Source organism: Petromyzon marinus, chromosome 9 (genome assembly GCF_048934315.1).
Source record: "Petromyzon marinus isolate PM22_M1 ecotype Great Lakes invasive population chromosome 9, UKy_Petmar_22M1.pri1.0, whole genome shotgun sequence".
In the NCBI taxonomy this organism is placed as follows: domain Eukaryota; kingdom Metazoa; phylum Chordata; class Hyperoartia; order Petromyzontiformes; family Petromyzontidae; genus Petromyzon; species Petromyzon marinus.
The window spans coordinates 2,129,767-2,140,179 of record NC_133675.1 but is presented as its reverse complement, the minus strand read 5'-3'; the positions used below and the strand labels follow the sequence as shown (position 1 = coordinate 2,140,179).

General features: G+C 57.5%; 1 protein-coding gene across 1 annotated transcript; it reads left to right on the top strand.

Annotated features, from left to right (window-relative positions):
* The first annotated feature begins 1,768 nt into the window (after positions 1-1,768).
* On the top strand, positions 1,769-10,076 carry LOC116940711 (uncharacterized). Its single transcript, XM_032950873.2, has 2 exons — positions 1,769-3,647; positions 6,785-10,076. The coding sequence occupies exons 1-2, from the start codon at positions 3,161-3,163 to the stop codon at positions 7,453-7,455; spliced, it is 1,158 nt and encodes a 385-aa protein (XP_032806764.2). The 5' UTR covers positions 1,769-3,160; the 3' UTR covers positions 7,456-10,076.
* The last annotated feature ends 337 nt before the right edge of the window (positions 10,077-10,413 follow it).

The following is a 10,413-nucleotide window of genomic DNA, read 5'->3' as shown; positions in this document are numbered from 1 at the left end:
ACACTCCCGGCTGCTGATGGAGTCCAACACTCCAGGCTGCTGATGGAGTCCAACATTCCCGGCTGCTGATGGAGTCCAACACTCCTGGCTGTTGATGGAGTCCAACACTCCCAGCTGATGATGGAGTCCAACACTCCCAGCACCTGATGGAGTCCAACACTCCTGGCTGATGATGGAGTCCAACACTCCCGGCTGCTGATGGAGTCCAACACTCCCGGCTGCTGATGGAGTCCAACACTCCCGGCACCTGATGGAGTCCAACACTCCCGGCTGCTGATGGAGTCCAACACTCCCGGCTGCTGATGGAGTCCAACACTCCCGGCTGCTGATGGAGTCCAACACTCCAGGCTGCTGATGGAGTCCAACATTCCCGGCTGCTGATGGAGTCCAACACTCCTGGCTGTTGATGGAGTCCAACACTCCCAGCTGATGATGGAGTCCAACACTCCCAGCACCTGATGGAGTCCAACACTCCTGGCTGATGATGGAGTCCAACACTCCCGGCTGCTGATGGAGTCCAACACTCCCGGCTGCTGATGGAGTCCAACACTCCCGGCACCTGATGGAGTCCAACACTCCCGGCTGCTGATGGAGTCCAACACTCCTGGCTGATGATGGAGTCCAACACTCCCGGCTGCTGATGGAGTCCAACACTCCCGGCTGCTGATGGAGTCCAACACTCCCGGCACCTGATGGAGTCCAACACTCCCGGCTGCTGATGGAGTCCAACACTCCAGGCTGCTGATGGGGCAGAGCTCGGGTCATGAACATCGACGGGCGAGAGCATGGGGGGGGGGGGGGAGCAACCTGTCCGCACGACTGCTCACTTTGCTGTTCACGAGAAATTCGGCCACGCTCCGCAACCCTCCTAATGTTTCACGGAGCTGCTCTCGTGACGCCTCGCCCCCCCCCCCCACCCACACCCCCCACCCCCGCGCGCATCTTCTTGTCCCCCACGAAGTGCCCCCCCCCCATCCACCCCACCCCACCCCCCTCTGTACCATCGCACCCCCACCCCTCCCTCCCCCGCCTCATCACTTATTCACGGCGACTCCTCATCGCGGGCGCTGCGGTGACGGGCGGACAAAGGCTCTGGCGTGGGGGTTAAGCGCGGGGGTCATGTAGCACCCAGCTCGGAGCGCGCTTGCCGCCGAGGTGTGCCGAGGGGTGACAGGGGTCTTGGCGGGGTTCCCTCGCGAGGCCGGCGGTGAGTCGTGGGCGTCGGGGCCGGCGAGACGTAAGTGATGCTCGCAATGTCTCGGTGAGGTCGGGTGCCTGGTGAGTGGCGCTGAAAATCTGGTGGCGCTTCACAGTTATTCGTGGTGAGCCGTGGTGAGGAGTTACGAGAGGGTTTGTGAGACGCGGTCGAGGCTTGGACCGACGTTTGCAGCACCGCACAGATGGGGCGTCATCAAAGGGGGGGATTTGCCTCGGGCCTCAATGCAGAAGAGGAGCCCACGGCGGACCAGTCCCGTCTCTTAATGAATGAGGGGACTCCACGTGGCGTTCTGCCCCGGGCCACCGGGAGCCTCCGGGCGGCCCCGGGCGTTGTAAGGCCCCGTGAGGTTGAACATCGAAGCAGCGGAACGCGCAACGCGTTCCCATGCAAGGCGCAGGAGCCAGAGGCTCGATACAGAATCATTGGAACCCTTTTCAATTAGAAAGCATCGGCAATGCGGTTTCGCGTCACGCCACCCTGACACCCACTGGGGATTCGTTTTGAACGTTGATGGCGATAATTAATCAGGATAATTACTGCGCAATGAACAACCCGGTGACAATTGGGGTCGATTCTCGGACACGGCTAACGTAGGTGGCGAGTGATATATGAACCGGTCCTGGGCTCACCTTTCACCAACCCGCACTGACCAGCGTGGTGAAATATGGTCAATTAACCCCCATAACCGACAAGGCGTGATGAGGCTTTCAGTGTCGGATTAATCATTGACGTGAATGTAGATGTCTACGTTGTTATCAATGAGCACGGCAGGGTGGCGGCGCAGTTGTAATAATCGCACATCACAGCATGAAGGTATTATGCTCAAGTCCCAACTTGGGCGCCTTTCTGCGTACGATGTGTATGTGCTCCCCTTGTCTGCGTGGGTTCCCTCCGGGTTCTCCGGTTTCGCGGCATAGATGACCAACACAAATGTAACCGCTGTGGGCCGAACTTCCCAATCCTGTACAATTAGCGAACAATCATTCAATTTGAATTATACTCAGCAGCAGCAGCAGCAACATCGCCCTCTACCGCGAAAACCTGGCAGGACCCTCGTGAAAAAAGAGGCTTGAGACTCGGTGAGGCTTCGCTGGCTAAACGAGCGGAATCGAGAACGAAAATAAAACTCGTCCACTCGGGCGCGCCTTCGGATGGACGAGCACGAGTGGTGACACAGCAGCGCGCAGGAGCGGGGCAGTCGGGACATTGAGCACGAAATATGAACCATTGACACCAAACGTGACGAGTTGGCGCCGCATCATGACATATCGACTCGACACGAACAAAGTACTCGGCGACTGTGCGAGCGCGTTGCGACCCGGACGATCACTGCAACGCGCGTGTCACCCTTTGGGCTGTGAAGTCCCAGGCTCCTCGCGCGCGCGTGGTTATGGATTCAGCACCCCCCCCCCCCTCCCCACGAGCGCGCGACACGGGGCGCGCGCTCCTTCTCGGGACCCAGCGCAAAGATAAAGCGGTTAAATGCCCCACACCACGCACTCACACTGGAAACACTAAATAACTAAATATGTGGTCCGACGTCATGGCTAGGGGGAGCCAATGGAGGGCGCCGGGTGATGGATGACGGCTGCCCGCGCCTCAAAACCGCGGCCCCGCTCTGCACTCGCCTGGGACTCTTCCTCGCCACCACTCTTCCCGACCACTCTTCTCGGCCTCTCGGCCCTATGACCCCTGTACTCTAGGGCCTCCGGGAGCGCGCTGCGGCAGCCACGGGAACCGTGACCCCCACCTCCTCTTCCTCCTCCCAGTGGGAAGGTGCGATGCCTTACAGTGAGCTCCGCGTGGAGCCAGCCTCTTAGAAGCTGCCCAGGGAAGCTCTCAACTCTCGTGAAGCTGCGGGGCGGAGGTGGCCCTCTCGCTGGGCTCTCCGCTCCCCGCTCTCTCAGCTCGCCGCTCGCTCCCGAGGATTTGCGCCGCGCGATGTCCTCGAAGATGGCCTCCCAGGGCAGCGCTCTGACGCCCTTCTCCATCCAGGACATCCTCACTCGCAAGGACGACGCGCGCGGGCCCGGACCCAGCGACAGGGTGCACGCCATGCTGGCGGGCAGGGCGTTCATGCAGCACCTGCAGGACGGTGGCAGCGCCGGGGCAGGCGGGATCGGGCTGGCGCCTCCCGCGGGGCGTTGCCTCGCCCAGCAGCAGCCGCCGCCGCTGCTGCTGCTTCCCCCGGCGAGGGGCGCGCGCCGCTCCCCGCTCGGGCTTCCCGCAATCGGCGCGCCGCTGCGCTCCCCCTGCGGCCTCGGCTTCGCGCGGCTCAGCCCCTCGGCGGACGGGGAGAGCGAGGGACACGGGGGGCTCAGCTCCCCCGAGAGCCATAACGGGGACGAGAGACCGCGCGCGGGCAGCGGCTGCAGCGCGAGCTGCATCGCAGAGGACATCGCGGCGGCCGCCGAGTTCTGCGACAGCGGTGAGACTCCCGGGACCCGGCTGCCGTGCTGGCGACGTGACAGCGCGCGTGTGTGTGTGTGTGTCTGCGTGTATTTTACCGGGAAATGTGTGTGCGTGTGTGGGGAGCGGCGGTGCAGCGGTTAGCGCGCTGCGCTACGAACCTGGCGACCAGAGTCCGATTCTCGCTCACGGCCAACATCAGTGACGATTATCTGAACAGGTCCTGGGCCTCCCCTAGGTCGACTCAACCTCAAATGAGTACCTGGTGCGGTGCGTTAAAAGATCGCCACTGTTGAGACAAAGGCGACCGGGCGTGGTGCTGGCCACCCACCCCTCGTGTACCGTTCTGGCCTTCATAGGTGCTCGCGAACAGCACTTACCCCAACAGTCTGTTCAGGATATACGGGGGATCTTTGTCTTTGTGTGTGCCTGTGTGTCAGCCGGGCGTGGTTCTAGCCACGCCACAACATCCTTGCCCCAACAGTATGTTAAGGCTATACGGAGGGGTCTTTGTGACTGCGTGTCTGCGTGTGTATATGCTGGCGTGTACATGTGCCAGTGCGCGTGTGAGTATACATGTCTTCATGTGTTCGTGCCTGTGTATGTGTGTGGTGGGGTGTGCATGCGCATGTGCGGCGATGGGGTGTGAGTGTGTCAATTATTGTCGTGATAGTGCGCGTGCTATAATGTACGTGTATGGGTTTCACAGGTGCTACTCGCTAACAGCACTTGCCCCAACAGTCTGTTCAGTCTATACGGGGGATCTTTGTGTTCGTGCGAGTGTGCGTGTTCACGGATGCGTGCCGGTGTCTGCGCACTTCAGTGCGCGTGAATGGGTGTTGTATGTTTGGCTTGCGTGTCTACGTGTGTCTTGTTGAACCTCTTTCGCACCGTACGTAGCCAACGGTGCTATTAGGAGGTGTGAGGAAAGGACAACAAACTAAACACAGACGGTAGTTCGGAAGAAATGAGTACACTCTGCATGTATACGGGGAGCGCTAGCCAGGAACCTGGCCACCTGAGTTCCATTCCCGCTCACGGCAAATAACAGCCTGAAATGAATATATGCAAATATGTACAAATGCGTAAATTTCTGTTAAACAAAGTAGAATCGTCGACGCGGGTTATTCGGTCCCGACAATTCGTGCAATGGGTCGGTAGAATGAGTCGCGGGCGTTGGTTGAGACTTTCTAAATCTGTTCCGATGAAGATTTTCCGCTTCATTCAAAACGAAAACCGGAGTCGAGAGTGGCACAAACGCAGTCAGATCATCAGTGACATTCACGCCACCTGGGTATCTGTATGTAAGTGTGTGTGTGAGAGTTTTTGTGAACGACGATGTGTGTGTATGTGCACGATATTAAAAATACCGTTCGTTTGCACTCCTGTGGTGTTTTGTATTGTTTGGTGATTCCTCCAGTATAAATACATATTCTGATAGGTACATGTATGTGTGTGCGTATTTGAGTATCGTCCACTATGTGTGTACTGGCCATGAGCGAGCGGGAATCGAACTCGAGCCGCCGGCTTCGTAACGCAGTGCGCGAAGCACCACCACACCGCTTCATAGGTGCTCGCTAACGGCACTTACTATCCGGGGATCTGTGCATTTGTATGTGTGAGTATGTATATGAGGATATATGTATATGTTTATACGGATACGTATGTCTATGAGCGTCGTGTGTCTGACAACGGTAGTGTAGTGGTTAGCGCACTGCGCTACGAACTCGCTTACAGCACTTGCCCCAGCAGTCTGTGTAGGCTACACGGGGGGTGTTTGTCTTTGTGTGAGTATCGCCGGATACGGAGCGCATTGTGCACTAGGAACGAGGCAATCTGATTCGACTCCTGCCCACGGCTAACATCAGTTGCGAGTGTTATCTGTCCTGATCCTGGCCCCCCCTAAGTCGGCTCATCCATAAATGAGTACTTCATGCGGCATTAGGAGACAAAGGCGGTCGGGCGTGGCGCTATAACAACACTTTGCTCCAACATTCGATGGATACATCGATTATACATCGGCTGCATATGGTGGGGTGGTCATGGTCTCTTATCACGTGAGTAATTGTGTGCGTGGGTATAAGTTATGTATGCGACTATACATGTGTGAGTGTGTATGTATATTTACCAATGACATTATTTGTGCGTGTGTGTATTGCATCTACATATATGCGTATAAATAACGTGAGTGTATGCGTATATGGAGTGCAGTGGTTAGCGCACCGCGCTACGAACCCGGCGACACGAGTTCGATTCCCGCTCACGACCAATAACAGTGACGCATATTTGAACACCTCTTGCGCCTCCTCTAGGTTGACTTGGCCTTAAATTCGTGCCTGGTGCGGCGTTCAAACGTAAAAATGTAAAGCCGGAGGGGGGGGGGCGGTGATGGCCACCCACCCCCTCGCGTGCCCTCCTGTCCTGCATAGGCGCTCGCTCACAGCACTTGCCTCCAACCGTCTCCCGAGCCTATACGGGGGATCTTTGCCTTTGCATATTTGAGCGAGACCTACACCGCGGAAAACACTCACGGTCGCGTTATCGTTATTGCGGGTCGCGTGGTTGACAGTCGGTAATGAGCGTAGGTCCCCTTGCAGGCATCTAACATTACCAGCATTGTTCGAGCGAAACGTGCATTATTTATCCTGCAATTAGATCAATCACGTGGAAATTGCGTCTTTAAAAAAATACATCGTTGCGGAGGAGTTGGGTGGCGTCGGCGTGACGCTTGACGCGTCCGGCCAGCGCCTAAGTGGACTCGGGTGAAGGCCCCGCCGTGATGTCGCCCTTGCGAGCGATTGCCCTGCTGCGGCAGTGTTCCACGCGGCGCTGTGTTCGGTCGCGTCGTTACTGCGCCATGATCACCACTGGAGGCGCGACACTTTACTCAAGTCGGGCTCTTAGTAACAACGAGTGTTGCTGTCTGTAAAAACACACTGATGATGACCCGTCTCTCCCTTGAGAGCACTGGCTCCTCTGTAAAGGCACAATTACCTGGCTCCTCTGTCAAGGATCATTGCCCTGACTCTTCTATAAAAGATCAATGCCCTGACTTCTCTATCGAGGATCAATGCTCTGACTCCTCGACCAAGGATCAGTGCCCTGGCTCCTCTATTAAAGATCGTTGCCCCGGCTCCGCTGTGCGCGTCCCTGCAGAGCGACTCTGCGGCTCCATGGACGAGGACGACGACGCCGGCCCCGCCTCCGGGGACAGACTCAGCCCGGGCGCCGAGCCGCCGCTGGCTGAGGGAGGTGCCGTGGTGCTGGGGGGCAGCACCGGGCCCCCCGCGGAGATGCCGCTGCTCACGCCGCAAGCGAAGCCGCGCAAGAAGCGCTCCCGCGCCGCCTTCTCGCACGCGCAGGTGTTCGAGTTGGAGCGGCGCTTCAACCAGCAGCGCTACCTGTCGGGCCCCGAGCGGGCCGACCTGGCCGCGGCGCTCAAACTCACGGAGACCCAGGTGAAGATCTGGTTCCAGAACCGACGCTACAAGACCAAGCGGCGGCAGCTGGGCCTGGGGCCCGCAGGCGCGTCCGAGCTTCACGCCGGAGGAGGTGGTGGTGGTGGTGGTGGAGGAGGTGCCGGTGGAGGAGGCGGTAGCGCCAAAAAGGTGGCCGTGAAGGTGCTGGTGCGAGACGACCAGAGGCTGCAGCAGCACCACCACCACCAGCAGCAGCACCATTACGGCGCGGCGGAGAGCCTCGCCTTCCCGCCCTCGCTGGCGCTCTACCAGACTCTGCGCTACTTCCCCGCGCCGTACGCGCTGCAGCACGCGTGGCCGGCCTCCCTTCTGCAGCCCGCGCTCCTGCGCCGTCAGCCGTCGCCGTGAAGCGCGGCCACGCCGCCTCGGCTCAATCGCGGACACCTCCCGGTCACTGGCGGGGGACAAACAATAACACATTGTGAGCGCTCGCGGGCGTGAGCCACCCGGAGGCGAATCCCGGAGTCCACCCCCCCCCCCACCCCACGCCCTTTCCCCCCGGACTGCTCCGAGCGGAGGTTTGTCTCGGTTGCTGGCGGACGCTGGGACTCGATGTTGAGACTCGGCTCGGAACGGCAGCCTCGCTCCAGGTGCGTGCTTGCGTGTTCTGGTGTCGCGGGTAACGCGCTGACTCACCGCGTCTCCGGTGTCCTCAAATAAACAATTAAACGAGCGAACAATACGCCTCCTTCCGATAGTCGTCCCTCAACATCACGAAATAGAGCGGCGTCTCTTTGACGCATTCCTTAAGCCACGGGGCCCCGTGCTGAGCGGCGTGCATAATGTCAAGGGGGGTTCAATAGGAACAAACGCCGGACCGACGTGGACGTTCAGCGCCTAACGAGCAGTCAAACTTGCTTGAACCAATGCTGCTGAATTCAAAATAACGTCCAATCCTTAAGCAACCTCATGCTGGATGAAGGCCTCTCCCACCCCGCCTGCTGTGTCGGACACGGGTGGTGGTTTGACCATACTTCGCCACGCTGGTCAGTGTGGTTTTGTCTATAAACGGCGCAGATATCGCTCACCGTGAACCGGAACCGAACTCAGGGGTGCAGGTTCACAGCGCAGCGCGCTATCTCCTGCACCGCCGCTAGTACCGTTCGCTGCGATAACAATGCTCTCCGGATATCCATTCAAACGGATACAGTACTGTATACACATACACGCATCTTTTTTTAGTAAGTATCCCGTCCAAGATCAGGACAAACATCGACGCGTTCAGCGTGCAAGCGGATGACGGTGAAACGGCTCAGGATCCCTGTCTGTCGGATACCGGAGAGGCGGCGAGCGAGATTTGACGCGCAGTTGGGGCTCGCGGGGCGCGGACCCCGCAAACTCTCGGCTCTGCGGCCCCAGCGCGTCTGATACGTCGTGCTCTGTAGAATGCGAACTTCACCCGTGCTCGTGTGTACATATTTGATTCGTGTTTAAATCGAAAAGCACGTTATGTTATATATATAAAAAAATAACTGTAATATATACATAATGTGTATACGGCGCCGGTACGATTAACGGCGAGGTTCCTCGAACATTTCCACATCGCGTCACCCACGGCGCCGCGCTTTGCAGCAGTCTCGCTCCGCGCTGTCGCACGGGGGCTGTGTGTGGCCTGCATCGGTGAGTGATCTGCATCGGTCAATGATCTGCATCGGTCAATGATCTGCATCGGTGAGTGATCTGCATCGGTGAGTGATCTGCATCGGTGAGTGATCTGCATCGGTCAGTGATCTGCATCGGTCAGTGATCTGCATCGGTGAGTGATCTGCATCGGTGAGTGATCTGCATCGGTCAGTGATCTGCATCGGTGAGTGATCTGCATCGGTGAGTGATCTGCATCGGTCAGTGATCTGCATCGGTCAGTGATCTGCATCGATGAGTGATCTGCATCGGTGAGTGATCTGCATCGGTCAGTGATCTGCATCGATGAATGACCTGAATCGGTGATTGACCTGAATCGGTGAGTGGCCTTAATCGGTGATTGGCCTGCATCGGTGATTGACCTGAATCGATGAGTGGCCTAAATCGGTGATTGACCTGAATCGGTAATTGACCTGAATCGATGATTGACCTGTATTGGTACGAGACCTCCATATCGACGTGGGCCGCATCGGTGCGGAATCTGCGTCGCATGCGTTCATCTCCCTCTCTCCCCCCATCTCACCTCCCATTCCTCTTTCCCCCGCGTGATCCCGACGATGACATTTCACGGTTCTGACCCAAACGTTTGTTCCAACTCCGGGTTTCTTACTCTGTGTTGTTGTTTTGTTCCTGCCGCCCTCCATAGAACGCGTCCCATTAAATTATTATTATTACCATGAACACGCGAGGCGCCCCCCTCCCGCGCGTGCGTCTGAGTCCTTCACCTCCGTCCCACCCGGACACAGTCTCGCCTGGTCACACGCCGGTCCACCCCGCTACGCGTACACGTCTTACGTATTACACCTGCTGCAGGAGGCAGCCGCCCGAAACGTCGGTAGTTCAGTGTGCTTTGCTATCGACGGAAAATTGTATCTCGTTGTATCGCTCTGATTCGGCGTAAAATGACAGGTTGGATGATTTAGCTCAGGAGCCAGTGCCAACGATATCTTACATACGTATCCTATATACAATATCTTATATACGATATCTTATATAAGATATCTTGGTGGAATGTTAATTGGAGGTTGAACGCTGCTGGTTACCCGCATCGCATTGGGCGATGGAGAGTTGATGGCTCGCGCTGCGTGTATGGGAGTTGCTTCAGTCAGTGTGAAAATTACTTTATGCGGGGCGCATGAATGACTGCAGTCAGGGTTTGTGGATGACTACTGTCCGGGCGTGTGAATGATTGTAATCCGGGTTTCGTTCAATTCCGCGTGTGTGTGTTTGTGTGTGAATGGATGTAGCTAGGGCGAGTAAATGAATGCAGCCAGAGTGTTTGGGTTCTCGCAGTGGGGAATTAAACACGAGGAGGCGAGGCAATTCAACCCCAGATGCGTCTCGCTGTACGCACGCGCTCGCGTGTGTGAGTGTGTGAGTGTGTGAGCGTGTGAGCGTGTAAGTGTGTGAGTGTGTCTCTAGTTATTCACGGAATTAGTTAAAGACCCTCTTCCCAGCGCTCGGAGATTGATCGATGAAATGGACTTTCGGGAGCTATGCCGAAGGCCGTAAATCCCAGCTCGGCGTGATTGTATTCCTCCCGCACGTGGGACTCATTAAATCCGAGTGTACACACTTCATGAATTAGCGCTGCCTAATATCCGCATGGCACCGCGCGACTCCCCCTGTAAACCAAGGCTCGCGCCCCCCACCTCCACCCCCCCC

Bases quoted from the DNA above. Each gene is read 5' to 3' on its own strand.
- LOC116940711 (XM_032950873.2), top strand. From the start codon at position 3,161: ATGTCCTCGAAGATGGCCTCCCAGGGCAGCGCTCTGACGCCCTTCTCC. The intron at 3,648-6,784 runs GTGAGACTCCCG...GCGTCCCTGCAG, and splicing joins CGCCGAGTTCTGCGACAGCG to AGCGACTCTGCGGCTCCATG.